The following is a 24,371-nucleotide window of genomic DNA, read 5'->3' as shown; positions in this document are numbered from 1 at the left end:
AACACTAAACTTGCTGGAAAATAAGCTAGGTAAAACTCTTGAAGACATTGGCGTAGGAAAATACTTTATGGACAAATCCTCAGGAGCATGGGAACTAACACAAAGAATAAACAACTGGGATCTCATCTTTTTAAAAAGCTTCTGTTGTTATTTGTTTGTTTGTTTTTGGTTTGTTTTTTTGGTACCAGGGATTGAACTCAGGTCCTTGTGCTTGCAAGGCAGGTGGCGGAACCACTAAGCTAAATCCCTGACCCTTTAAAAACCTTCTGTACTGCAGAAGAAACCATCAACAAGACAAGGTGAAAAACAGCGATAGTAAAAGCAGAATCTCTCCCCTGTAGTGCTAAACAATGCAGCGAACAATTAAGTTACACAAACCCTTACTCATAATACGGTGTGGGAACCTGTCTAGTTACAATGAATGGATACAGGAAATGTAGTAAATGCAGGTCATGGAATGTTATTCATTCATAAAAAGAAGACAATTCTACCATATGGGACAACATGGATAGACAGGGGGAATATTTTATTAAGTGAAATAAGTCACGGACAGGCAGAAGAACTGAAAAAAAAATTTTTTTTTGTACCGGGGATTGAACTCGGGTCCTTGCACTTGCAAGGCAGGCGACGGAACCACTCAGCTAAATCCCGGCCCAAGAACTGAAAATTTGAGCCCAGCCTGGGCAACTTAGCAATGTAGTGAGACCCTGTCTCAAACAAGTACAGCTGAGGATGTAGCTCAGTGCAAAGACCCTGGGTTCAATCCCCAATACCCCCTCCAAAAGAAGGACTAGACAAGTAAATGCATCCTGGAGAACACACCTAATCAGAGCTTTATAGATATTGAGAATAGAAGGTTGGTTGCCAAGGGGATAGAAACATGAGGGAGTGGCTGTTCTGTGGATGTAAGCTCACAGTTATCTGAGATAGCTAATTTTAGGCTGGGGAGACATAGCTTGCCTTACCACAAAAGAGGCCCTGAGCCCTGAGTTCCATCCCTAGCACTACAAAAGAAAACAAACAAATAAAAACAAACATGAGTAAATTCTAGTGATCTGATGTACAACATAATAAGTTTTATGCAATTAAAAATCTGAGAAACCTGAAATATAAATTAATTAAAGATCAAAGTACAGAAAAGATAATAAGAAACATGGAGATAGCTCTTTTGAAAAAAAATAAAAGGAAGGGAATTAAGAGATGGAGGGAAGGGGAAGGGAGAGTAAGAAAAGGGGATAAAAAAGAAATAGGATGATTCACGTTCCAGCTCCCCACAATGTCATTATGTACCGCAAACACGTACTGATAAAAAAGATTAAAAATCTGTCAAGTGGGTAGATCTTGTGCTAAGTTTTCTTGTTTCTCTCACGTACAGACAAAATGGACACAAAGAAACTTTTGGTAGCGATGAGTATGTCTTTGACTTGGATCCTGGTGACAGTAACAGAAATGCACATGTTTGTCCAGAGATTACCACATTGTACGCATTAATTATGCTCAGGTTTTTGCACACCAATTACACCTTAATAAATAATACATTTGGAATAAAAAAAGCAATTGGCCAGTCATAGAAGTTCCTGTATAGATTCTTCTGGTTATTTAATTCACCTTAGAGCAGTGATTCCCAGCAAAATGCCAGGCCTAGCAGCAGGAGCATCACCTAGGAACTTAGAGGTAATGCCAATTCTGTGCCCCTGCCTGAGTTGGAAACTCCACTGGTTCAGTCCCCAGCCTGTCTTATCTAGCTCTTCAAGTGGTCCTGGTGCACACTACTGTTTGCCAGCCACTGTCTTAGGGCATTACTCGGTCTTGCCAAGCTCTCCCAGTGAGCCTTGCCCCACCTTTGAGGGAACCTTGCTGATCTGCAAACTGCCTTTCCTGAAGGCACATGAACACTTTCCAAGAAAGTTTAAGAAAATCCAAGTCCCGATCCTCAAGTTCTATACACAGTATACTTTTTCCTGAAACTCATGTGCTTGAGAGGATAGTCATGGTGGAAGCATCAGACCAGTATTCTCCACCAGCTTTCTTTCACATTACTAAGGAAAGGCTAAGTGTCACCCACTGACTCTCCCTATGGTGCATTGCCCTGGGAATGTAAAGACCTCTGGGAAAACAAACAAAGAAGCAGTTTGAAATACAGTGCTGATGTTAAAAAAGTGGATGACTCTAATCAGGACTGAGTAACAAATCCCTTTGCAAGTAGGTGATGTTTAATGCTTTGCTTTCAACAAAATTGCAGAATGTCTTAGTTGTATTTATTGCTAGCTGACTGATCATTAGAAACATATTTCAACGTAAATCTGGTATGCTGATGGTGGGAATATGAGACCACACAGCCACTGTGAAAGATAGAAGGCTATTTCTCACAAAGATTAAAACTAGAATTATATCACCCAGCGGTCACTTCTGCTTATACGAGCAAAAGAACTAAAGGCACATTTTCTCAAACACTTGTATTCACAGCAGCATTGTTCATAATAGTCGAAAGGGGGAAGCAACCTAAGTGTTCACCAAGAGAAAAATGGATAAAGAAAATATTCTACGTTTGTACAATGGAAAATCATTCTGCCATAAAAAGTAAAGAGCTCTGACCTGCCCTACAATAGGAAAGAAACTTAAAGGCATTATGCTAAGTGAGAGAACTCAAAGATGGGCTCAAGAGATGGGGAAGGGCGAGAGGGGAGGGAAATGGGTGAAGAAAGGAATTGAGATGTGTTCTGTATGGGAACCAGCTCCACACAAGGAGTGTAAACACTATGTACTGCAAACAGACACTGATCACAATATATAAATATTTGCCAGAAATGAAAAATAAGAACAAATATTGTATGCGTCCACAAATATAAGGTACATGTAGTAGGCAAATTCATAGAGACAGAAAGTAGAACGCTAGTTTTGAGGGACTAGAGGCAGGAAATGGAGACCTAGTGTTTAGAGAAGGAGGAGTTTCGTTTTTGGAAGATGCAGAAGTTCTGCAGATGGGCGGTGGAGATGATTGCACTACAGTGTGAATGTTTTACGGCCTCAGAACGGTACGTGAACATGGCTAAAATGTTAAATTTTATGATGATTATTTTAGCATAATAAAATTGAAGAGTACACACACACACACACAAACCTATACATACTTTAGGCAAAGAAGAATTTGTATAAATATTTTAATATTAAATGTATTGAGAAATCATGAGTTCATACAAGTTACCTTTGGCCTCTATAATCACAAGAGGTGCTCAAAGCAGTGGCCAGTAGCTCGCCGACATTTATTAGTACAGTAAACTGCCGCCCTCTTGGTCACTGAGGTTGCTGCACTTGCATTTTCAGTTTCTTCTGTAAGGGCCGGCAGTGCGGTGGGTTTTCTGTCATAGGCGACATCCTCTAGGGTCCCTAATAAAGAGGGAAACAGCATCTGTTGAGAAACATCATACTATTTTTCTTTTCCTAAAGTGTGTATACATTCCTTTGGCAGATTCTGTACATATCTCCATGACGATAAGTATGTGATTCTGCGGAGCATGTAACAGGTAAAGGATTTTCAAAGGCAGGTGATATTGTTTTAACAAAATTCACTGCTTCCAGTTCAATATACTTATCTATGAGAACGAGGTTTCTTTGTATTTATATCTATAAAAATGAAAAACAGAAATAAAATCAGTGTTGAGTCCTTTCTCACTCCAGCAATAAGCAAGTTATTTTTGGTACATGAATTAGTTGAACAAAAAAGCCTCATCCATTTTCCTGACATGTTTTTCCCCCCAAAAAAATCATACTTCAAAAAAAGTAACAGTTTTTTATCAGAATTTGTAATATACATATGTTATTTTCATCTGTTGTATCCACTAATAGTTTTCATAATAATTTGATCCAGGAGAAATTTTGGTACCTATAATCTAATGGATACACATGTCTAAACTTTTAATTTAAATTTATTTTAAGAGATACATGAAAACATTAAAAATTATTATATTATTATTATATTGCTCAGGTAATGTGATGGTTAAATGTATGTAGGTATTGTAGAATGTTCAAATCAGGGTAGACATATCTGTCTTCAAACAGTTATCATATTTCTGGAAAGAGCATTAAAAAATCCTTGCCTTAAGCTTTTTGAAATGTACAGTGCGTCATCATTACTTACAGAGACCCACTGTACATTAACACATCAGTTTCTTGCTCCTGTCTACAGTCCATTGAGCAGCTTCTTCTGAAGTCTGCTTTCCTCAGTTTAAACACTTTAAATTTCGACTTCTACATGTAATTTTGTTGGAGAGTGCTATTATCACTGGTGACCAGTCAGAATTTCAAACAAAAGAATACAGTGATGCAGCATTCTATTAATCTGGTTGTCAAGGCATATCTATGATAATTTAATTTAAAAGGGCTTGTAAATAAATGGATCTAATGCTGGCAAAACAAAAAAAGGCGGTGGAGAGGAAAGGGAAAAAATGAATTGAGATGTGTTCCGCACATGTAACAATTCCCCACAATGAATGTAATTATTATGTACTGCAAGCATATACAAATACACTTTTTAAAGTACACATTAGGAAAAGGTTTTTTGGGGTTTTTTTTTTTGTTTGTTTGTTTTGTTTTTAGAGACAGGTCTCACTATGTAGTTGAGATTGCCCTGGAACTCACTATGTAGCCCAGGCTGGTCTCCAACTCACAGGGATCCTCCTGCCTCAGCCTCCTGAGTGCTGGGATTAAAGGCATGTGCCATCACGCTCTGCTTAGCAAAAATTTTTTAAAAAGATTCTATGTGGATTTAAGAAGAAAAGGGAGTAGTGGAATATTTCTGACTGTTGAAGAAAAGCTTATATATGTATTTTTGGGTACCTTTGGATGTGGAACAGTCTTATTTTAGATAATAATATCTATACCATGATGAAAATTGCATCCTTTGCAACTCAAAATTTAAATTTATGCAGAAAAAAACTTTACAGCCAAATCAAACATCTGAAGGATGCTTATTTTTTTCCAAAATTATTTTTGGGCACAAATGAGTAAAAATAGTTTTATTACTATTTGTTGTAATTTCTTCTTTCCCATTTCTTCTCACACTGGACATGCCTGATTCAAGTCTGATTTTGTTTTCTCAGCTCCTTCTATCCAGAGAAAAGCTAAGTCCTCTGGATTTCAGATCAAAACCACCATTCTCAGAGAAACTCATTGAAACATCTGGATTCTCGTAGAAATAATAGTCAACCAGGGACAGAAATAATAGTCAACCAGGGACAGATCTTTGGCAATATCTGCAGATATTTTCAGTTGTTCCAAGTGGGTTAGGGTGGTTCTAGCATCTAGTGGGTAGAAAGCAGGAAGTCTAAACTTTCTACAATTCCTGAATGAAGGGATAAGTGAATGGATAAAATGGATGAAGGCGAGCTAGTTCAGGGAAACCTTTGAAGCAATCTGTGTGCTAGGAGTGCGCTAGGCCCTCAGAATATACCCTTGAACCTGATCGTCCACAGCTTGCTTTAATGGAGCCCACAGTTTATAGAGTTCCAGCCTAACTCACTGTCTTTTTCAGGCCTGGAGCTTCTGGTTTAAGTAGCAAAGACTTCTTTATTCAGACCTACATTCCTCTGGCCTTCGGAGTGCTCTAAAAGCTCTCACTTTTTTAATTACTTAGGTTAGGCTTTCTTTGTCCTCTGGTTGAGTCACTCCTCCTCCGGGAATGGCCTCAAGGCTCTCATCTCCATAACACTTCCTCCTGTGTCAAACATCAGCCAGGCTCAACAGCAGGACTCCGGAGTGGTTGCATTCCATCCCTCTGGCTCCCACCAGCTAGCTGAGAGGGAAGATCCAGGCTGCTTGCCCCAGGGAAAGCTCTTTGCCTCTAGCTTCTCTTAGAGGTAATGTGCACAGTATGTAACCTCTTTAACATACTTGATCCCTGGGTTTTAAAAATCTATGTTCAAAACAGTGGGGTCTGAAAATGCCCTTTCTTCCAAATAGTTGGTTAGTAAGCTCAGTTATTTAAACAATAACCACACAAAAGTCATTTCACAGAGGGCTCTAAGAGGCAGCTATTTCCTTTCAGGCTCCTGCCCCATCTGGGGTTCTTAAGACCTGAAGATTCCATAGGATGATCTCCGTGTTAAGGGAGTCTATGTATCTAAATATTCAGTCGTGCAGCCTTTTCAGTATCTACAATTAACAATAGCTAAGGTTTATGAGTGCTTATCATCCAGCCTACTGTGAGGGCCATGAAAGAGTGATAGTCTCAGGCTAATGAGATTCTTTTTTTTATGGGCTATGTAAATTCTCATTATCTTGGACTTTAAGGCTACCAAGTGTGCCCTCTAAGGAAAAGTTATTAATTGCCCTCCTCTAAGAAATTCAGTGTGGTGGCTCACACCTGTGATCCCAGCACTCGGGAGGCTGAGGCAGGAGGATTACTGAGTTCAAGACCAGCCTGGGCTACATAGTGAGTTCCAGGTCAGTCTCAACTACGTAGTGAGACCCTGTCTCACAAAAACAACAACAAAACAAAACAAAATAAAAAAACAAAAAACAGAAATGCTCCTGACTCTTTGATGTAATGGACATTCAGTAAGAAAAATTAAAATGCCTGCCTATCTACACACTCTTTCCTTGAAAATTGCTTCCCAGTGAAGATCTCTGGTGAAAGAAGAACCTCAGCTGCCCAAGTGAGTCCACCCACCCCCTCTCAGAACACTAAATGACCTAACTCAAGCTGGACCAATGCAATCTGGTTCCTGGAAGATGGAATTAAAAAAAACTGAACCATTTGGTTATGGCAAGGAGCCCCTGAAGAAAATCACAATATTTTATGTGCAAGGTGCTCGGTGGATTGAAAATGAGATTCTGTGAGGCGAGAAAGTAGATCAGAGGCACAATGGGAGAGAGATTATGTGACTGTCATGTAGTGTTAATTCCTGATGACCATCCAGCCACCATGGGGTCTGACTTACTTTGTTTACTTTCCCTGAGTTCTTGGATAATCCCCTGTGTCATTTTGGTCCCCAGAAACTGGCCTATGTTTGATCTATGTTGGATGAACGTCTGTTTCTTACAACTGAGGTAGGATAGAAGAAATGAAGTTAAGTAGGAAGGAGGTAAGGAAAACCATAACTAAAAACTACTTTTAAAAAGACTGCAACTTCTAGAACCAAGTTGGAAGTTACCCAAGGTGAACCATGTCAGCATTCCCTTGGTTAAATCTAAGCTCCTTTCACTCAAGACCCATTGCACGCAGAATTTCTCAGGAATACTGTAAGTCCATAAATTAGCTTTTCAATTGGTTGAAATAAAGACATCGAAGGAAACATTAAGCAGAAAAAGAACTAATAAGATTTGGGAAATTCTGTCTATGCTATGCATATTGCAAAAATTGGGAAAGCTTATTCTGGAGATAACATCAAAGGTATGGTTAGACTGTCACTCTGTGAGGAGATTCTCCATGGAGCTATTCAAACATCTCAGCAGAAATTGCAAATAGAGATGAGATTATACTAGCAGACACCACCAATTTATGAACATTAGTGGATTAATCCACTTATGGGCATAAGGCCCCCATAATCTAGTCCCTTCTCCAACAGCCTCTTAATTCCATTAAATTGACAATCAAGATTAAATGACATAAGCACCTGTGTGGGAAGGAACATGCCTAAAGATGTGTAAGTGAGGCTGGCAAGCAGTGAAAGGTCAGAGCCTCTGCTTACGAACATAGCATGATGCAGTCCTCCCAGAGGGCACAGAGGGCAGGGTATCCAGTCAATAAGGATTATTTTCCAGCCTTACATTCTAAGGGAACTCGACTTGCTAGGTTTTGTACTTGCTTGGGATGCACCACCTCTTTCTTCTCCCATTTTCCCTGTTTAGAATGAGGATGTCTAATTTATAACTGTCCCATCATTGTATTTTAGAAGCATATAACTTGGCTGGTGTCACAGATTCACAGTTGGAGTGGAATTATTCCTCATAATGAATATATGTCAAATCTTCCTTATATCTGATTGATTTAGGAATTGACCTTGAAATGTGCGAAATTTTGGGATGATGGGAATATATTTGGCGACAAAGAAGGACATGAATCCGGTAAGGCCAATGGTTCAAGGTTAGGGACTGAATTGTGCCTTTCCCCCATTCATGTACATATTGAAGCCCTAATTCACCATGTGACTATGTTTGGCAATAAGGCCTTTAGGAGCATAATTAAGGTTAAATGAGGCCATAATATTGGGCGGGGGCTGGGGATTTGGCTCAGTGGTTCTGCTGCCTGCCTCACAGCCTCACAAGTGCAAGGGCCAGAGTTCGATCCCTGGTACCAAAACAAAAAGTGTGAGGAACATTGAGTCTGTCAAACTAAGTATGCCATGAAATCATAGAGGGCAGGTCAGGGAGGTGAAGAATTCTAAGAGAGCAACACCCAAAGAAGCTGATCCCTTACACTCAAGACCCAACTGCCACAGCCCAAGAACAGATGGCCCAACTACCACAGCTGAAACAGCGGGTGATATGGGTGGATATGAGTACAAGAACCACATAAAAAGAGACACTACAGAACTGCAAATTAGATGTGACCATCTCCAGCAAAACTGAGTGAATGAGCTCTGCCCACAAGCCACGTACTCAAGTCTCAACGAACATAGACTCTTCAGGGCCTCTTCTGGATCAGCTTGCCTGCCCTGCTTCCAGTTAAATCTGAACCTTTGTTCAGTGAATAACTTAGACTCAATTTGGTCTCATAGTCATATAAGTAACTGAGATTGGCACCTTAGAGCCAATTGTGTGTGCCTTCAAGAGTAAAGGTTTGATGAATAATTAAACCATAAATTCAAAAGACAATATCCATCTATTGTCTGATATATTTGCAACCTTTACCATGCTATAAGTTGCTCATAACAAAGAGAAAAAGAGAGCAAACATTCCCCCCCGCCACAGAAGTGGTCTTGTGAGAACATAAGATTAAGAAGGCCATTGGCAACCCAAAGAAAGGGACTTTATGACATATAGTCTTATTGATTTTAAACTTCTAGCCTTCTTATCTGTAAATAAATAAATATTATTTATTTATTTAAGCCACCCACCTTGGAGTATCCTATCATGGTAGCCCAAGCAGTTTCACATGGACAGGTTGAATAGGAGACAGCAAGGTGTTTATGTTGTGGATATCTAGCAGACAGTTAGAAATACTCTTAGAGCTCAAAAGAGAGCTATAGCTGTGGGATTCATCTGCTCATTGGAATGTGAAGGTGGATAAGATGGCTCAATTAGAGAGAAGTAGAACATAGAGAAAAAAGGGAAGAATGGCTCAGGTGGAACTTGAGGAGAGTGGAATGGCACCTATAATTGAATGGCTCAGTGAGGAAGACAGAGGCACTGACGTTGAAGGTACTGACACTGGTAGAAAGGTTAAAAGTGAGCTATAGCAGAAGCACAGGAGGTTTTGAAGCCAGAATAGTTCATCAACAGCACCAAAGTGTTAGGAATTTCACGTGAGAAGAGAATCAACAAGAGATTGTTAAACTTCCAATTTAGAAGTTCATAGGTAACTTTCATAAGAGGTATCTGGTTGTTTCAGAAAAGTAAACTTACATTGGCTTGTGGCATCTACTCACTCAGTTGTTTTTTTTCAGTGAAAGGTTTGTGGTTCTTTTGCTGGTAGTGTAATCTATACATAGGCTTCAGTAGCCCAACCTTTCAGAGGCTGTGTCAGCCGAAAAGACTTACATCCCCCAAGATCACTCATTATGTTCATCAGTTTTCTGTCACTGCAGTAAAATATCTGAGGTGGTCAACTTAAAAAGGAGAAAGGTTTATTTTGGCTCACAATTTTGGTGGTGTCGGTCCGTGGTTGGTTGGCCCCACTGCTTTTGGATCTGAGGCAAGTCAGTACATTATGGCAGGCAGCACATGGAAAAGGAAGCTGTTTACTTCATGGAGGCAAGGAAGCAACAAGAGAGAGAAAGACAGCAGCGTTCCACAGTTCTCTTTGAGGGCATACCCAGGTGACCTAAGACTTCTCACTAACCCTGACCTCTTAAAGGTTTCCACCACGTTCCAATAGCACCATGGGCTGTGACCAATTCTGTAACACCAGGGTCTTTAGCGGGTATTTGAGATCCAAAGTGTAGTACTTCTCAGGGTGGCACACATTTAATGACTGGTCTATGTGGGAGTATAACAGTCTAGGCATCTCAGCCTAACTCAGAGAAACTCTGAAGTGCCCTGTGAGGTTGGCTGAGCAATTACTGGGTTTGCATCACAGCTCGTCTTCTCCTTCTTCGTGATCCTGCTTCCACAACTGTTAATCCCAAGGAGCTCATTAGTAAATAGCCTGCATTTTAACTCGGCCTCAGAATCTGTTTCCTGGAGAACGCAACCTAACATTCAAGTTGAAGCAAAGAAGTAGAGGATATAAATATAGACTGATCTTCCAAGGCCTCAAAGAGTGAAAGTGAGATGTGATATAACTCGAGTGCAAAGATTTTTGTCCTTTAATTCCCTATACCAGAAATCAAATTGGATGCACATTACAGGAATTAGACTTGATTCTAGAATGCCAGGATGAACGAAAGGTAGGTGACTAGATGCTTAGTTCTTTAGATGTTTTCTTTGAAATATTTAACTAAAAATATGAAGCCAAAAATCTTTTATTAATACTGCCTTCCCCTTGTTCCCAGCCTTCCAACCCCACCCTCCTCACATCTCTAATACCTCCTGGAAATAATCGATCCCCTTTACCCTAGTTGATGTCACAGCTCAGATTGGGAGACTTTCAAATAGGCAACTAAAATATGGAGTAGTAAAGGGCTGTGGTCAGTAGTGAGCATAGAGTCCTAAAAGAGCAAAGAGGAAGATACAAAACCATGCAGGAAGGGCTTCCTTCCAGAAGTGACATCAAACGTAACACACTGTCTTTTTCCACTGTATGCTCTGTGAGGGCAAGCACTGTCAATTCACGATTGTGCCTTCACCACCTGGTGCCCGGTGCATAGTAGGTGTTCAATAAAGGGTACTTAAAGTAAAGCCATTCTCAGAAAAGACTGGGAGAAAAGGATCTACCTAACATTTTCCCCTTCCATTTTCATAGCAGAAAACAAACCTGCAGAGAAATGTGTGCCGAATAAATAAATGAATAGGAAGAAAAACTGGCTACTTAAGCAAGAGTGCGCCAGTTCATTTTCAAAACTACCTGGGACGGTCTAGTTCACTAAACATTGTCAGCCCTGTGGCAGACCTGACCCTGGGTCTGGGGAACACGGGAATTAATGCCTGGCTAAAGAAACAGTCTGTGCCTGCAGTGTGCTCATTTTCTTTTGTAACTGACAACTCAGGATGAGAGAGAAGTGATGACTTGGTGTACTTAGATCATTTCAGTGTGAAAACCATCTTTTCCCCTCAGTATGCAGAAGGCTTCGATAGACAGGCAGGTGCAGCTTGGCAAGATGTCCTCTAAGGCCATTCGTTTCATTTCTGTGACAACCTAGATGCATTCTGAGTAATGCTTGTTACCAAGAAGCTCAGCTCATATGTATATAAGCAGTAGTATTTTATTTTTTGGAAAGATGTATTGAAAATATATAATCAAATTTCACAATATGCAAGTATCGTGAAGAGTCTTTCCTTTGGTTGGAAATGTAAATGTAACTAGTGCTTAAGAAATCCACAAAAGGAACCAGGCATGGCACAAGCCTGTAATCCCAGCACTCAGGACGCTGAGGCAGGAGGATCGCTGTGAATTCAAGACCAGCCTGGGCTACATAGTGAGTTCCAGGGCAGTCTCACCTACAGAGTGAGACCCTGTCTCAAAAAACAAACAAACAAACAAAAAAATGAATCCACAAAAGGAAGGCAAGCCCCCAGTGTGGGGATGAGAGTGTATTTAGGACCCCAGAGGAGGGGGAGGAAGACAAAATTTATGTACGTCGTCTGGAATTTAGATTTTGAATATAGATCAATAGTTCTAAAGTTATTTTTCCTAGTATGGTATCTACTGTCATGAAAAAAAATGTAGAATTTAGAAAGAACCTAGCGAGAACGCAGACAACAGATGACCTATGCAGAATGGCAAACTTTGAAGCCAAGGGAAGTCCAAATCCAGCCAAGAGGTGTGTTTTTGGCATAGCAAAGCAAAAATAAAGAAGAAACTAAAGCAAGGAAAACAATTCGAATGCTTTTTAAAAATTGAAATATTAACACTGCTGCTTTTTAAAATGAATGGGTAATAAATGTAACTGTACTGTATACCTAAAATGTACCAATAAACTCAATTTAAAAAAAATAAAACTACTGGGGTGCAGTATGAGATCCCCATATTTGCGTGTATCCTCCCCACCTCCCACCTGGCCTGTCTTCTTCCGAGTCTTCGTTACCACCTTCGCCTTGTTGTTGCTGATCACTTCTTGCTTCCACATATGACAGAAAATATGTAACACGTATTTTTGTATGTCTGTCTTAATTTATTTAACATGATGTCTTACGGCTCAATTCATTTTCTTAAAAAGTGACAAGATCTCATTCTTTCTGGTTGAATACTCCCTGCACATATAAACCATATTTTCTCTATTCATCTCTTGATGGGCCTGTAGACTGATTCCATATATCGCCTATTGTAGTAAACACGAGCATGCGGCTGTCTCTGTTGTATACTAACTTCATTTCCTTTGGTGAATGCTGAAGAGTGGTATTATGCGGTAGTTCTGTTTTTAGCTTTTGCGGAACCTCGATATAGTTTTTCATAGTGGCTGTGATAAATTTAATCCCCAACAACAGTATAAAAGAATTTCTTTTTCTCTACCTCTTTACCAGCATTTGATTTTTTGTTTATAATACCCATTTTAGTTGAAGTGAGATGGAATCTTATTATGCTTTTGCATTTTCCTGTTAGTGAAAGATATTGAATATTTTTTCATAAATTTATTGGCTATTTGTATTATTTTAAGAAGTGTCTATTCCAGTCATCTTCCCACTTCTAAACTGGATTGCTTGGTTTAAAATAGTTTTGTTCTTTATACATTCTCCTTATTAATTCTCCATCATATGAATAGCTGCCAAAGATTTTCTCTCATTCTGTAATCTTTTCATGCTGTTGGTTGCCTGCTTTGCTGTGCAGAATCTTTTTATTTTTTTTTATTTTTTTCAGCTTTAATTGAGTTTATTGGTACACTTTAGGGATACAGTACAGTTACATTCATTGTTGGGATCTTGTACCTCTACATGACAAGTCTTGATTCTCATTTTTTCCCCTTACCTCTGCCCTCCCTTCACCTCCTCCTCCCCTCCCCATCTACAAACACTTTATTTTCATCTTTTCATTCTCTCACATTTTTTTCTTTTCCCTTTTTACTCTTCCCCTACCCATCCCACCTTCCCTACACCTTTAGCTCCTTTCTTCCCATTTCTAAATGTCAGTAATCTTATTAGAATCTTATGCATTGTTGCAGATTATTCACACCAGGGACACTATTCGGTATTTACACTTGTGTGACTTATTTATTTCACTTAGGAGTATATCATTCTTTATGGCTGAGTAATATTCCATTTTATGGAAAAACTACATCTAGAATCTTTTTAATTTGATGTAAAGCCACTTGTCAATTTTTGCTTTTGTTTCCTCTGCTTTTGGGGGTCTAGTTCAGGAAATTATTGCCTGTGCCAACATCTTCAAGTATTTCCCTTATGTTGTCCTACAGTTATTTCAGAGTTTCAAGTATTACATAAAGATTCTGATCCATTTCAAGTTGGTTTTTGTACATGGTGAAAGATAAGGGTCAAGTTTCAGTCTTCTACATATGAATAACCAGTTTTCCAAGCACCATTTGTTGAAGGGTATCTCCTTTCTCCAATGTATATTTTTGGCACTTTTGTCAAAAATCAGTTTGCTACAGAGGTATGGACTTACCTCTGAATCCTTTATTTTGTTCCATTGCTTTATGTATTTGTTTTTAGGTTTACATTATGCTGCTTTTATTCCTATGGCACCATAGTACGTGTTAAATTCTAGTATTATGTTTCCAGCAGCAGTGCTTTTTGCTTTGGCTATTCCAGACATTTTGTGTTTCCATGTAAAATTTTGAGTTGTTTGTTCTAGTTCTGTGAAGAATGTCATTGATATTTGATGAGATTGTATTGAATCTGTAGATTGTTTTTGGTAGTAGAGACCTTTTAACAATATTAATTCTCCAAGTCCATGAACATGGAAGGTTTTTCTACCTTTTAGTGTCTTCTTCAATTTCTTTCTTTGCTACATTACAATTTGCATGGTAGAGGTCTTTTGCATTCATAGATTTACTCCTAGGTATTTTTATTTTTTGGTATGACTATTTTGAATGGGATTACTTTATTGACTTTTTTCTCAGCAAGCTCATTATTGGTGTATAATAATAAAGCTACTGCTTTTTGTATTTTGATTTTGTATCCTGCTACTTTGCTGAATTTGTTTACCATTTTTAATGGTCTTTTGGTAAAGTATTTAAGATTTACTATGTATAGGATTTTATCATTTGCAAACAGAGATCATTTGCCTATCTCCTTTCCTATTTCTATGCCATTATTTCTTTCTCTTGCTCAGTTTCTCTGGCTAGAATTTCTAGTATTGTATTGAATAAAAGTGGTAAGGATGAACATCCTTGTCTTACTCCTGATCTTAGAGGAAATGTTTTTACACTTTTCCTCATTTGGTAAGATGTTGGCTGTCATACATAGCCTTTAGTATGTTGAGGTATTACCCTTCTATACCTAATTTATTCAAGGCTTCTATTATAAAGCAATGTGTAATTTTATCAAATGCCTTTTCTACATCTATGGAGATGATCGTGTGATTTTCATCCTAGGTCCTATATATGCATCGTATTACATTTATTGATGTGCATATGTTGAACCATGCTTGCATCCCTGCAATAAAATGAACTCAGCCATAGTGTATGGTATTTTTAATGCGTTGTTGAATATGACTTGCAAGTATTTTGTTGGAGATTTTTGCATGTATATTCATCACAGATATTTGTCTACAGTTTTCTTTTTTATGTTGTTGTGTGCTTGTCAGGTTTTGGTAGCCCAGTAATGCTAGCTTTGTAGAATGAGTTTGGAAGGGTTGTTTTCCCTTTTCACTTTATGCAATAGTTTGAAACACATTAGTGTTCGTTCTTTAGATGTCTGGTAATGTTGATCAGTGATTCCTTCCAGCCCTGGGATTTTTTTGTTGTTGGGAGATGTTTTATTATTGTTTCAATCAAATTATTTGTCACTGGTCTTTTAAAGAGTATTATTGTACATTTGGTTAGTTGTTTTTGCAGTATTGGGGATCAAACTCAGGACCTTGTGCTTATAAGGCAGACGCAACGCCACTGAGCTAAATCCCCAGCCCTTTAAGGGTATTTATATCCTCTTTTTTTACTTTAAAATTTTTTCTTAGTACATGTTTGCAGTACATGAAGTATACATTCCTCTTGGGAAGTAGGTGCATGTACATAACACAGCTTGATTCTTTTTAAATCCCCTTCCTCTTCCAACCCACCTCTCTCCCTCCATCTCTAAATCCCCTTTTCCTGTTCCTGTTATCTTTTTGTTATTATCATTATTTCTATTTCATGTTTATGACATGTAATGTTGCATTCATTGTGGTATTTGGTATATACAAGTGAAACATCTTAAATCTTTTTATTTCCCCTTCTCCTCTTCCCTCCTCTGGCCCTCATTCTCATGGACCTCTTCCTATTTATATTTATATACTCTTGATTCAATTTTGGTAGGTCAGACGTGTTCAGAAACTTATCTGCTTCTTTTAGGTTTTCTAATTTATTAGCATATAGTTAAAATTTTTATAATTATTCTTTGAATTGATCTGGAATGAGTTGTAATTTCTTCTTTTTCATCTCCAATATTATTTTGTCCCTCTGTCTCTGTCTCTGTCTCTGTGTCTCTCTCTGTCTCTGTCGCTCTCTCCTTCAATTCACCTAAAGGGTTGACAATTTTATCTTTTCAAAAAACCAACTCTGTTTGATCTGCCTTGCTGCTGTAGTCTCTATTTTATTCATTTATGCTCTGATCTTTATAATTTCTTTCCTTCTATTGATTTAGAATTTGGTATGTTCTTGTTTTTCTAAGATCTTGAGATTCTTCACAAGGTTATTTGAGCTCTATTTTTTTGAAGTAGGCACTTATTACTATAAAATTTCCTCACTGCTGCTTTTGCTGTAACCTACAAGTTTTGATATATTTTAGTTCCATTTTTGGGGGGATACCTGGGATCGAACTCGGGACCTTGCACTTGTGAGGCAGGCGGCGGAACCACTGAGCTAAATCTCCAGCCCATTTTCTTTTGATGAAAATAATTTTAAAATTTCATCTGTTATTCTTCAAGTGTTTTGTTCGCTTTCCATATTTCTGCAGTTTTTCTTGCTGTTGATTTCTAGTTTTATTCCATTGTGATTAGAGAAAATGTAGGACATTATTTCAACTTTTTTTAATTTGTTAAAATTTGCTATGTGGCCTGTTCTAGGTATATGGTCTGTTCTAGAAAAAGTTCCATGAAAACCATGTGTGGTCGTAGACATCTGTAGTTCCAGCTGCTTGGGGAGCTGATGTAGGAGGATTGTAAGATCGAGCCCAGCCTTGGCAACTTAATCAGATCTTTTCTCAACATAAAACAAAAAGGGCTGGGGATGTAGCTCAATGGTAAATGCTTGTATGGCATGCTTGAGGCACCTGGTTCAATGCCCAATATTGGGGCAAGGGAGAGTTCCAACAATAATAGAGTGTGTATTCTGTAGCCATTGGAAAGAAACTTCTGTGTGTGTGTGTTAAAAGGCCATTTGATCTACAGTACAATTTAACTCTAATGTTTATTTTCATCTAGATTATCTATTCGTTGGTGAGACCAAACAATTGAAGTCTTCCATTACTGTTGTTTTTGGACCTAACCCTCCTTTTATGTTTAGTATTTTTTATGGAATTGGGTACTCTGCTGCTCAGTGCATATACATGTATAATCATATCTACTGACAAATTGTTCCTTAGATCAATATTCCGTGACCTTTGTCTCTTTTCAGTGTTTATATCTTAAATTCTATTTTGTCAGATATAACTATCACTGCTTGCTTTCAGATTTCATTTGTTTTGAAAAATCATCTTCCATCTTTTCACTTTAACTCTGTGTATGTCTGCCAGGTAAGATTAGTTTCTTTTTTTTTTCCTTTTTTTTTTTTTTTTTTTTTTTTTTTTTGGGGGGGTTTTTTTTTTTTTTTTCTTTTTTTTTTTTTTTTTTTTTTTTGGTACGGGGGATTGAACTTGAGTCCTTGTGCTTGCAAGGCAGGCCACCGAAACGCTGAGCTGAATGCCCCGCCCAAGATTAATTTCTCATAGGTAATGTATTGTTGGGTCTTGTTTCTTAATACATTCAGTCAGTCTATGTCTTTTAATTAGATAATTAAGACAATTTACATCCTGAGATATTATTGAAAGGTGTGGACTTGTGCCTGTAATTTTCTTTTTTTTCCTGGTTGTTTTAAATATTATTTGTGCATTTTTCCTTTCATTTATCCTCGAGGTTTGATGGTTTGCTGTATTGATAATGTTTTATGTTTTTGTACTCCTCATTTGTGTTACTACTCTTCTGGTGGGATTAATTTTTTCAAATGCTTTCACGATGCTCATTATCTTTCTTCCCTTTCTGAAATTTCTTTACCATCTTTCATCATGCTGATCTAGTGATCATGAATTCCATTACTGTATACCTATCTTGGAAGGTGTTTATTTCTCCTTCAATTATAAAGGATAGCCATGATGGGTTTAGTAATTTTGGTTGAAAATTATTGCCTTTCATGACTTAAAATACATTATCGCATATCATTTTGGACTTTAGCATTTCTGCTAAAAAATCTTCCATTAATCTAATGGGTTTGCCTTTAAATGTGACTTGGCATTTCTCTCTTACAGATTTTAATATTATTTCTGTATCTTGTGTTTTTAACTATTTAACAACAGGTCTGGGGAGATGTTCCCAGTAATCACATCCTGAACTATGCCAAACCAATCAGTAATCACACGTCCTTGATCCCAGCATCACACATTTAATCTCAGCATCATACATTATAGATCCAGCCACCCACTTCTGATGAGCCCCATCAAGACCACATGAGGCACTGGGGGGACATCAAAACCCAAGCCATAACACAATGTTTAATCATTTGATTGTGTCCAGAGATTTTTAAGTATACTCTTCATTTTTAAAATTTATTTCTATCTGAATGTAAAATGCTAGCTCCCATATTCTTTCTTCTGCATGACCTAGGTTATTGAAGGTTTCCGATGCATTTTTATCTGACTTGTAAAGCTTTTCATTTTCAATTTTTCTGTTCAGTTCCATTACAAAATTTCTATGTCTTTACTGAATTTATATCCTTCATTGTCTTCCATATTTCAAATTCAGCTGTTTATTTGTATTCTTTTGGAATTCCTTGGGCCTTTAAAAACCATTCTTTTGAATTATTTTTATGGAATTTCATCTGTATTGGTATCTTTGGAATCAGTTACTAGAGGGTTATTAACTTTGGGAAGTGTCATGTTTCTTTTTTTCTGATTTCTTATTATTTCTATGTTGAGATTTGCATATCAGTTGGAATGGATATCTCTTTCCCTTTTAGGTGATGTCCTTTTGGTAAGTGGAATTTTTTTCTAATGAGGTGTCTTGTGGTATCAGTCTGTTGTGTAGCACTGAGATTATCTCCATGTGTATATTTTAGTGTAATGTCCTTGTAACTTCATGGGTTGTGATTCATGAGTTTGGCAATAAAGTATACTATACTCAAGTCAGATAGGCCCATTTTCTCTGCAGGTCTTGAAAGAATGAAAACACTGATACTTCAGGCTGGCACAATGTAGACAGTAGAGTATGTGGGGATTATCATTTGAGTTTTATTCTACAATATATCTTTTGAGGTATGTACCACTACAACCGAAGTGGGAGTCCCTGTCAGGTTATGGTGGTTTCCAGAGGACCAGTTTGTCTGTTACTTGAAAGTAATTCTGATAGTAATTCCTTCAGTGACAGTAAAAGGCTTGATGCTCTTCTCTTCTCATTAAATACTGGTGCTTCACAGGGCGAGTCATGGGCTGAAATCACAACTCCCTCTCTGTGGCATTCACATCCAGTCTTGTCAGCAATATGCAACTGGAAAAGAACACATATAATCAATGTAGAGAACCCCCATAGGTGTGGCTTATCAAATGTGTTTTTCTTTTCTGCTGTTACTCTGTGGGTGTCTCCTCAGAAGTGGGATCTCAAGACCCTCTCAGTGATTATGTCCCCCCTTTTCGTTAAGCAGAAGTGTCTGCTAAGATTGACGTCAAACTAGGTCATGGCTGGAACTAGGCAAATTCCTCTCATCTGAACTTGAAGTATAGCTTATGAGCAGAGCACCTGCTCGACATCCTCAAGGCTCTGGGCTCAATTCCCAGCCCTGTGAACAAGTTTTAGAAATAAAAACTGAAAGTTAAAAAACAATAAAAAATTTAAAAGGAGAATGAAGAAAAACAAAAGAAAAAATTCAACACTAAGACAAAGGAAAAAAATTGAAACAAGAAAATAAACATCATAAAGAAAATAATAAAAGGGAGCAAGAAGGAAAAATATATGTAATAAAACATTAAAAAAATTTCTTCTAGCTGAGGTGCTCGTAAACATGAACTAGAGCAGATGATAACAGGCTATGCTGATTAAAGCTTCTCTCTGGGTCTTCATAGGTTGTGTGACCAGAAAGCAAGTTTTTCAGGGGAGGTTTTAGCCCCCAGTACTTTCAGCTGTGGCACCAGTCAGATGCTGGTCAGGAAGGCGTTTGGGCTACAGCTTGTTGAAATTCCTCTCAGCTGTATTTCATGCTGCAGTGAGTTAGGACAGAATGTGAGCTGTGCTTGGCATATATTCTCATCAGAACTTCGTGTGCTGCATGCACTACGGGTGACGCAAAGGCAGCAGTAGACATGGGTTCCCTGATGCCTCTCAGGACAGGGGCCAATTGAGCCACAAAGGTCTGGCGGGGGAGGGCTTCACGAACCACATTATCTGTGTCTCTCCACTCTGACACCTTCAGTCCTGGGTCCTGGATGAAACCATATGCAATTTGAGACACTCCCATCTCAGAGGGTAGATTCTTCCATCTTATGGTTCCAAAAGGTTGTGCCCTCTGCTCCCCTCTGAGTTGCATAAAATTCTCAGTGGGACTTCATCAGAGTCACCATCCAGAACCAAGACTATTTCCTGAGGCCACCACCATTCATACAGGCAATGGAGCACAATGCTGCTCTTGGGGTCCCAGAGTACCCAGTTCTGTGCCCCCTAGAGCAATACAAACTCAGATAACAGGACCCTTTTCAATGTGGTTCACTCTGGGAGATGAAATAAACTCCTCTAAAGCAGGCCTGCTATGCAGACTCCAGGTCTCTTATTTATTGTACTGTATATCTGTAAGAAAGATACTGGTTCTGTGCTTAGCTAAGAATCATTCTCTTTTATCTCTAACCCCTCAGAGGGGAGAATCCCTCTCCCCTAGGGCTGTGGCTTGGTCACAGTGCTGGGGCATTCTGTTTCCTGCTATGTTCCCATCCCAAATCTCTGGATTTCACCAAATCTTTGCCTCTGCTGTTGAAATTCCAGTATTTTCCACACCAACTCACCAACTTCCTTATGCAGTTGCTTTTTTTCTTGTCCCATGGAGAAGCAGGTGTTCTGCCTTCTTGCCTGCCTCTGAATGTCTTTAGCTAGAAAAACCTCTCTGATTTGCCATTGCCCCCACCATTCCTTATTTCTTTGTACTTCTATACCTTATTTATATTCTCTGATTTCTGCCTAACCCTTGAAAATACATTTGGGTTTATGAACCTGTCTATGATTTTTCGCTATCATTTAACAGCTAGATGAGCAAATACTTCAAATCAGCACTACAGAACCCTCTCACTTTAGGGGGAATTGTAAAAGTACCAGCAGGTTAGCAAATTTAGCAAGAGATGCTGAAAGTGTGAATGGTTACCTTAAAATGTCTGGGTTGGGACATTGCCCTAACTCCCTGATACTCTAAATCTTAGACTTCTTTACTGCTTGCTCTATTACCACTGTCAGAGTTCTAAGTGTGAAGACGAATAAGAAATCCCAACTATATTCTATAGGGTTGGGACTGTAGCTCAGTGTGCAGCATCTGCCTAGCATGTATGAGGCCTTGGGTTCAATCCCCAATCCCGTGGAAATCAAAAACACACGAGACCTACTCTGTAGTCTCTTCAGGGATCAGCAAAGTTTCATTCCTTTTTAAGTTTTTGGTCCCAGAGAAGGAGAGCAGTACTAAAGAAAGGAAGACAGTACTGCCATTGCTTGGGAACAGGAAGGAAAGACATAAGAGCACAGAAGCTGGGGATGTAGCTCAGCCATGCAGCATTTGCTTAGTATTAGCAAGACCCCGGATTCTAACTCAGCACAGAAAAAGAAATGCAGAGGATGCCGTACAAAAGTTAAGTTTTTGGTCCCAGAGAAGGAGAGCAGTACTAAAGAAAGGAAGACAGTACTGCCATTGCTTGGGAACAGGAAGGAAAGACATAAGAGCACAGAAGCTGGGGATGTAGCTCAGCCATGCAGCATTTGCTTAGTATTAGCAAGACCCCGGATTCTAACTCAGCACAGAAAAAGAAATGCAGAGGATGCCGTACAAAAGAGAACTTAAAGGTTTCTCTGCCTCTCCTGGTCATTGACTTAGAGTATCAACTTTGGAAGGAGCCCAGAGTAACTATCAGGCACAATTTCCTTACTCTACACAGAAGAAAAGGAAGCCAGAAGAGAAGTGACTTGCTCAAGGTCACAGAGTAAATGAGTGATTTGCTGAGCTGAAAAACTAAGATTTGTCTTAAATTTCACAAGCTCTTTTCACCCCAAATCATGCAAATAGTAGGCTGAGGCCAGAGGGCATATCAACCTGGCTGTCTCTTCCAACCTGTGCATCCTAGGATTGGAGTAATGGAGGGGCGTTCACTTATGAATTCATCCATTCATTCAAGAGTAAGCACCTACTATATGTCAGGCACTGAGCTTATCTTGAGAGACAAAAACAAAAACAAAAAAAAAAAAGCAAGAAAACAGGTCCACTGTGAGGCTGGGCACAGAGTACCTATTCAGGAACTCTCGTCAACTGCCTAGGGAAATACTGCCCTCAAAGAAAACAGATCTACTGTGCACATCATTTTCATTTTTTCTGGTAGTCTCATTTTAAAAGGTACAAACAAGCAGCTACATTAATCTTAATAATAAATTATATTTCTAAATCATTAGTTTATCTAAAACATCATTTCCACATCTAAAATTAAAAGTAATGATATGTTAAACACTTTTTGTCGCAGTTGTTTAAAGTCTCCAAAGCATTTTTCAATTACACCACACATCAGTTTAAACTAGCCACATGTGACTAATGACCCTCATACCGGTCATTGAAGGCCCAAGGTAAATGACAACGCTTGCTCCCAAACACTCAACTTTAACACTTGCCAGGCCAATCTATCTTCCCCTCTGAACAGTCTAGTGACTACAGCTTGGTCACACAATGTTGGTGTCTTGGTGTAGTTGGTGCTGCTATGACAGAACACCTGAGTTTGCGTAATTTGCAAAGAACAGAGATTTGTTCTCTCAGAGCTCTGAAGGCAAGGAATTCCAAGATCAAGGTATAGACAGGCTCAAGCCCAGTTTATCTGGGTTTCCAAGACAGTGCTTTGAATTTTGAATTAACGCTCATCAGGATGGGAGGAGTGCCATGTTTTTACGTGGCAGAAGAGCAAGAGGTTAAGTCCATGCCCACAAGCACTTTTATACTGGTATTAATCCATTTAGGGCTGCAGAGTCACCATGACATAAAGGCCCCACCTCCTAACATTGTTGCATTGGGGAATGAGTTTTGAACTCATGAATTTTGGGGGAAATATTCAGGACATAGCCTCTTGAAAATGAGGTGGAGTTGAGGGGAGAGAGGCATGTTTTAGAATATTGTAGAGCTTAGGCCTTCAAGGAGTTCACAATTTCAACTATCGACAACATGTTTTAGGCCTAGCAAGGACAGAATCCATAGCTGCACATATCTCTGTCATTACCAGTGTTAGAGGTTTCATGCCAATTACAGAGTAGAATAAGGAAATGAGTAGTGGTTCCACTGTCCTTGTTAGATAAGCCTAAGCAGCAACATGAAAACCCAGTTGAAGAAATTGCTTCTGATGCTCAAAATCAGTGTGAAATATAATTCATAAATAAACCCAAATCTTCAGTTTAGGTTGAAAAGGCCCGAGGAACACAAAATCAGCAGAAATAACAGTGGCATTCTTGGAGCTGAGAGTTTTCAAAACTGTCCATACATAGCCCAGGAGACCATTAAGGGTCTACTAATTTAATAATCTGGCTTCATCTCAAAACCTCAGTCTCCCCAGTGTGAAGACTGCCTTAGTTTTTGGCTTTCTTTTTCCTCAATCATTTCTATTTACAGATTATTTGCTGCCATTGTACAATGAGAAAGGATCTCAGCCTCTATCAGTTCTACTATGCAAGATCAAATATTGTTCACATAACCGCTGTGAGGCTGGATGACACAGAGCATCAGAGCCACCAAATGGTCAGCATTAGTTGCTACCTTCGTCCCTCCCTGTATGATAATCCTTAAGGAATCATGATTTGGGATTTTAGAATAAAAGGAGAAATTCCAAGTGTGCTCATGTTTTATTTTGTTTCCAGAAGACATACTATTAAAAGAAATCTTAGCTATGATTTAAATCCATTTCCATTCCTTAAAACTCACAAGGGGGAAGACTTGTTTAAGAACTTTTTGGAAGGTACTAGAACCAAAGGGTGTTCAGTGTCCTGTCTAGAGCTTCTTTTAGCATTCCCAACTAACTCTCGGTTTTGAGAAGGCCCATGTGTTTCAAGGTATCCCAGGCAGATAGCAACCTGAGGTCTTCATTCAGTGAATAGCTTGACCTCAACCTTACAACACCTCAAATCAAGATTTTTTTTACACTCACTTTTCCAGTCTGGAGGTACTTTTCTTGTGAGGAACTCCATGGGTGTAAAACATAACAAATTTCTTCTTACTCTTTTTATGTTTACTTTCAAGAAATATTACCCTCATTTTCCAGCTCTCCATTGGAGCCCCATTCCAATGAAACTACGCCCGCCATTTCTGCCTTACCTACCCTCCTTATCTTGAAAACTAGATGTAGGGTTTGGCAGTGACGAGTGCGCCCTCTGCTGACTGGATGTCTGCTCTGCAGTTATGTCCTCACCATTTGCACTTTTAGAGCCTTGGCTACCAGAGAGTACATTAAACAAAGCTTAGCCAGGCGTGGTGGCTCACACCTGTAACCCCAGAACTCCGGGGGCTGAG

At 38.9% G+C, this 24,371-nt stretch overlaps 1 protein-coding gene across 1 annotated transcript in view; it reads right to left on the bottom strand.

Moving 5' to 3' along the window:
- The window catches only part of LOC104873715 (nuclear receptor coactivator 3-like), a 68,918-nt gene extending 44,753 nt beyond the window's left edge, over window positions 1–24,165 (bottom strand). The window contains 2 exon segments of the mRNA XM_033760511.1: window positions 3,225–3,387; window positions 24,111–24,165. Coding sequence (XP_033616402.1) covers window positions 3,225–3,387; window positions 24,111–24,165 — 218 coding nt within the window.
- Window positions 24,166–24,371: the final 206 nt, after the last annotated feature.

This window comes from Fukomys damarensis, unplaced genomic scaffold, assembly GCF_012274545.1.
Source record: "Fukomys damarensis isolate Sample0158 unplaced genomic scaffold, DMR_v1.0_HiC HiC_scaffold_39, whole genome shotgun sequence".
NCBI lineage: Eukaryota > Metazoa > Chordata > Mammalia > Rodentia > Bathyergidae > Fukomys > Fukomys damarensis.
Note: the sequence above shows the minus strand (reverse complement) of the source record. Positions and strands in the feature narration are given on the sequence as shown.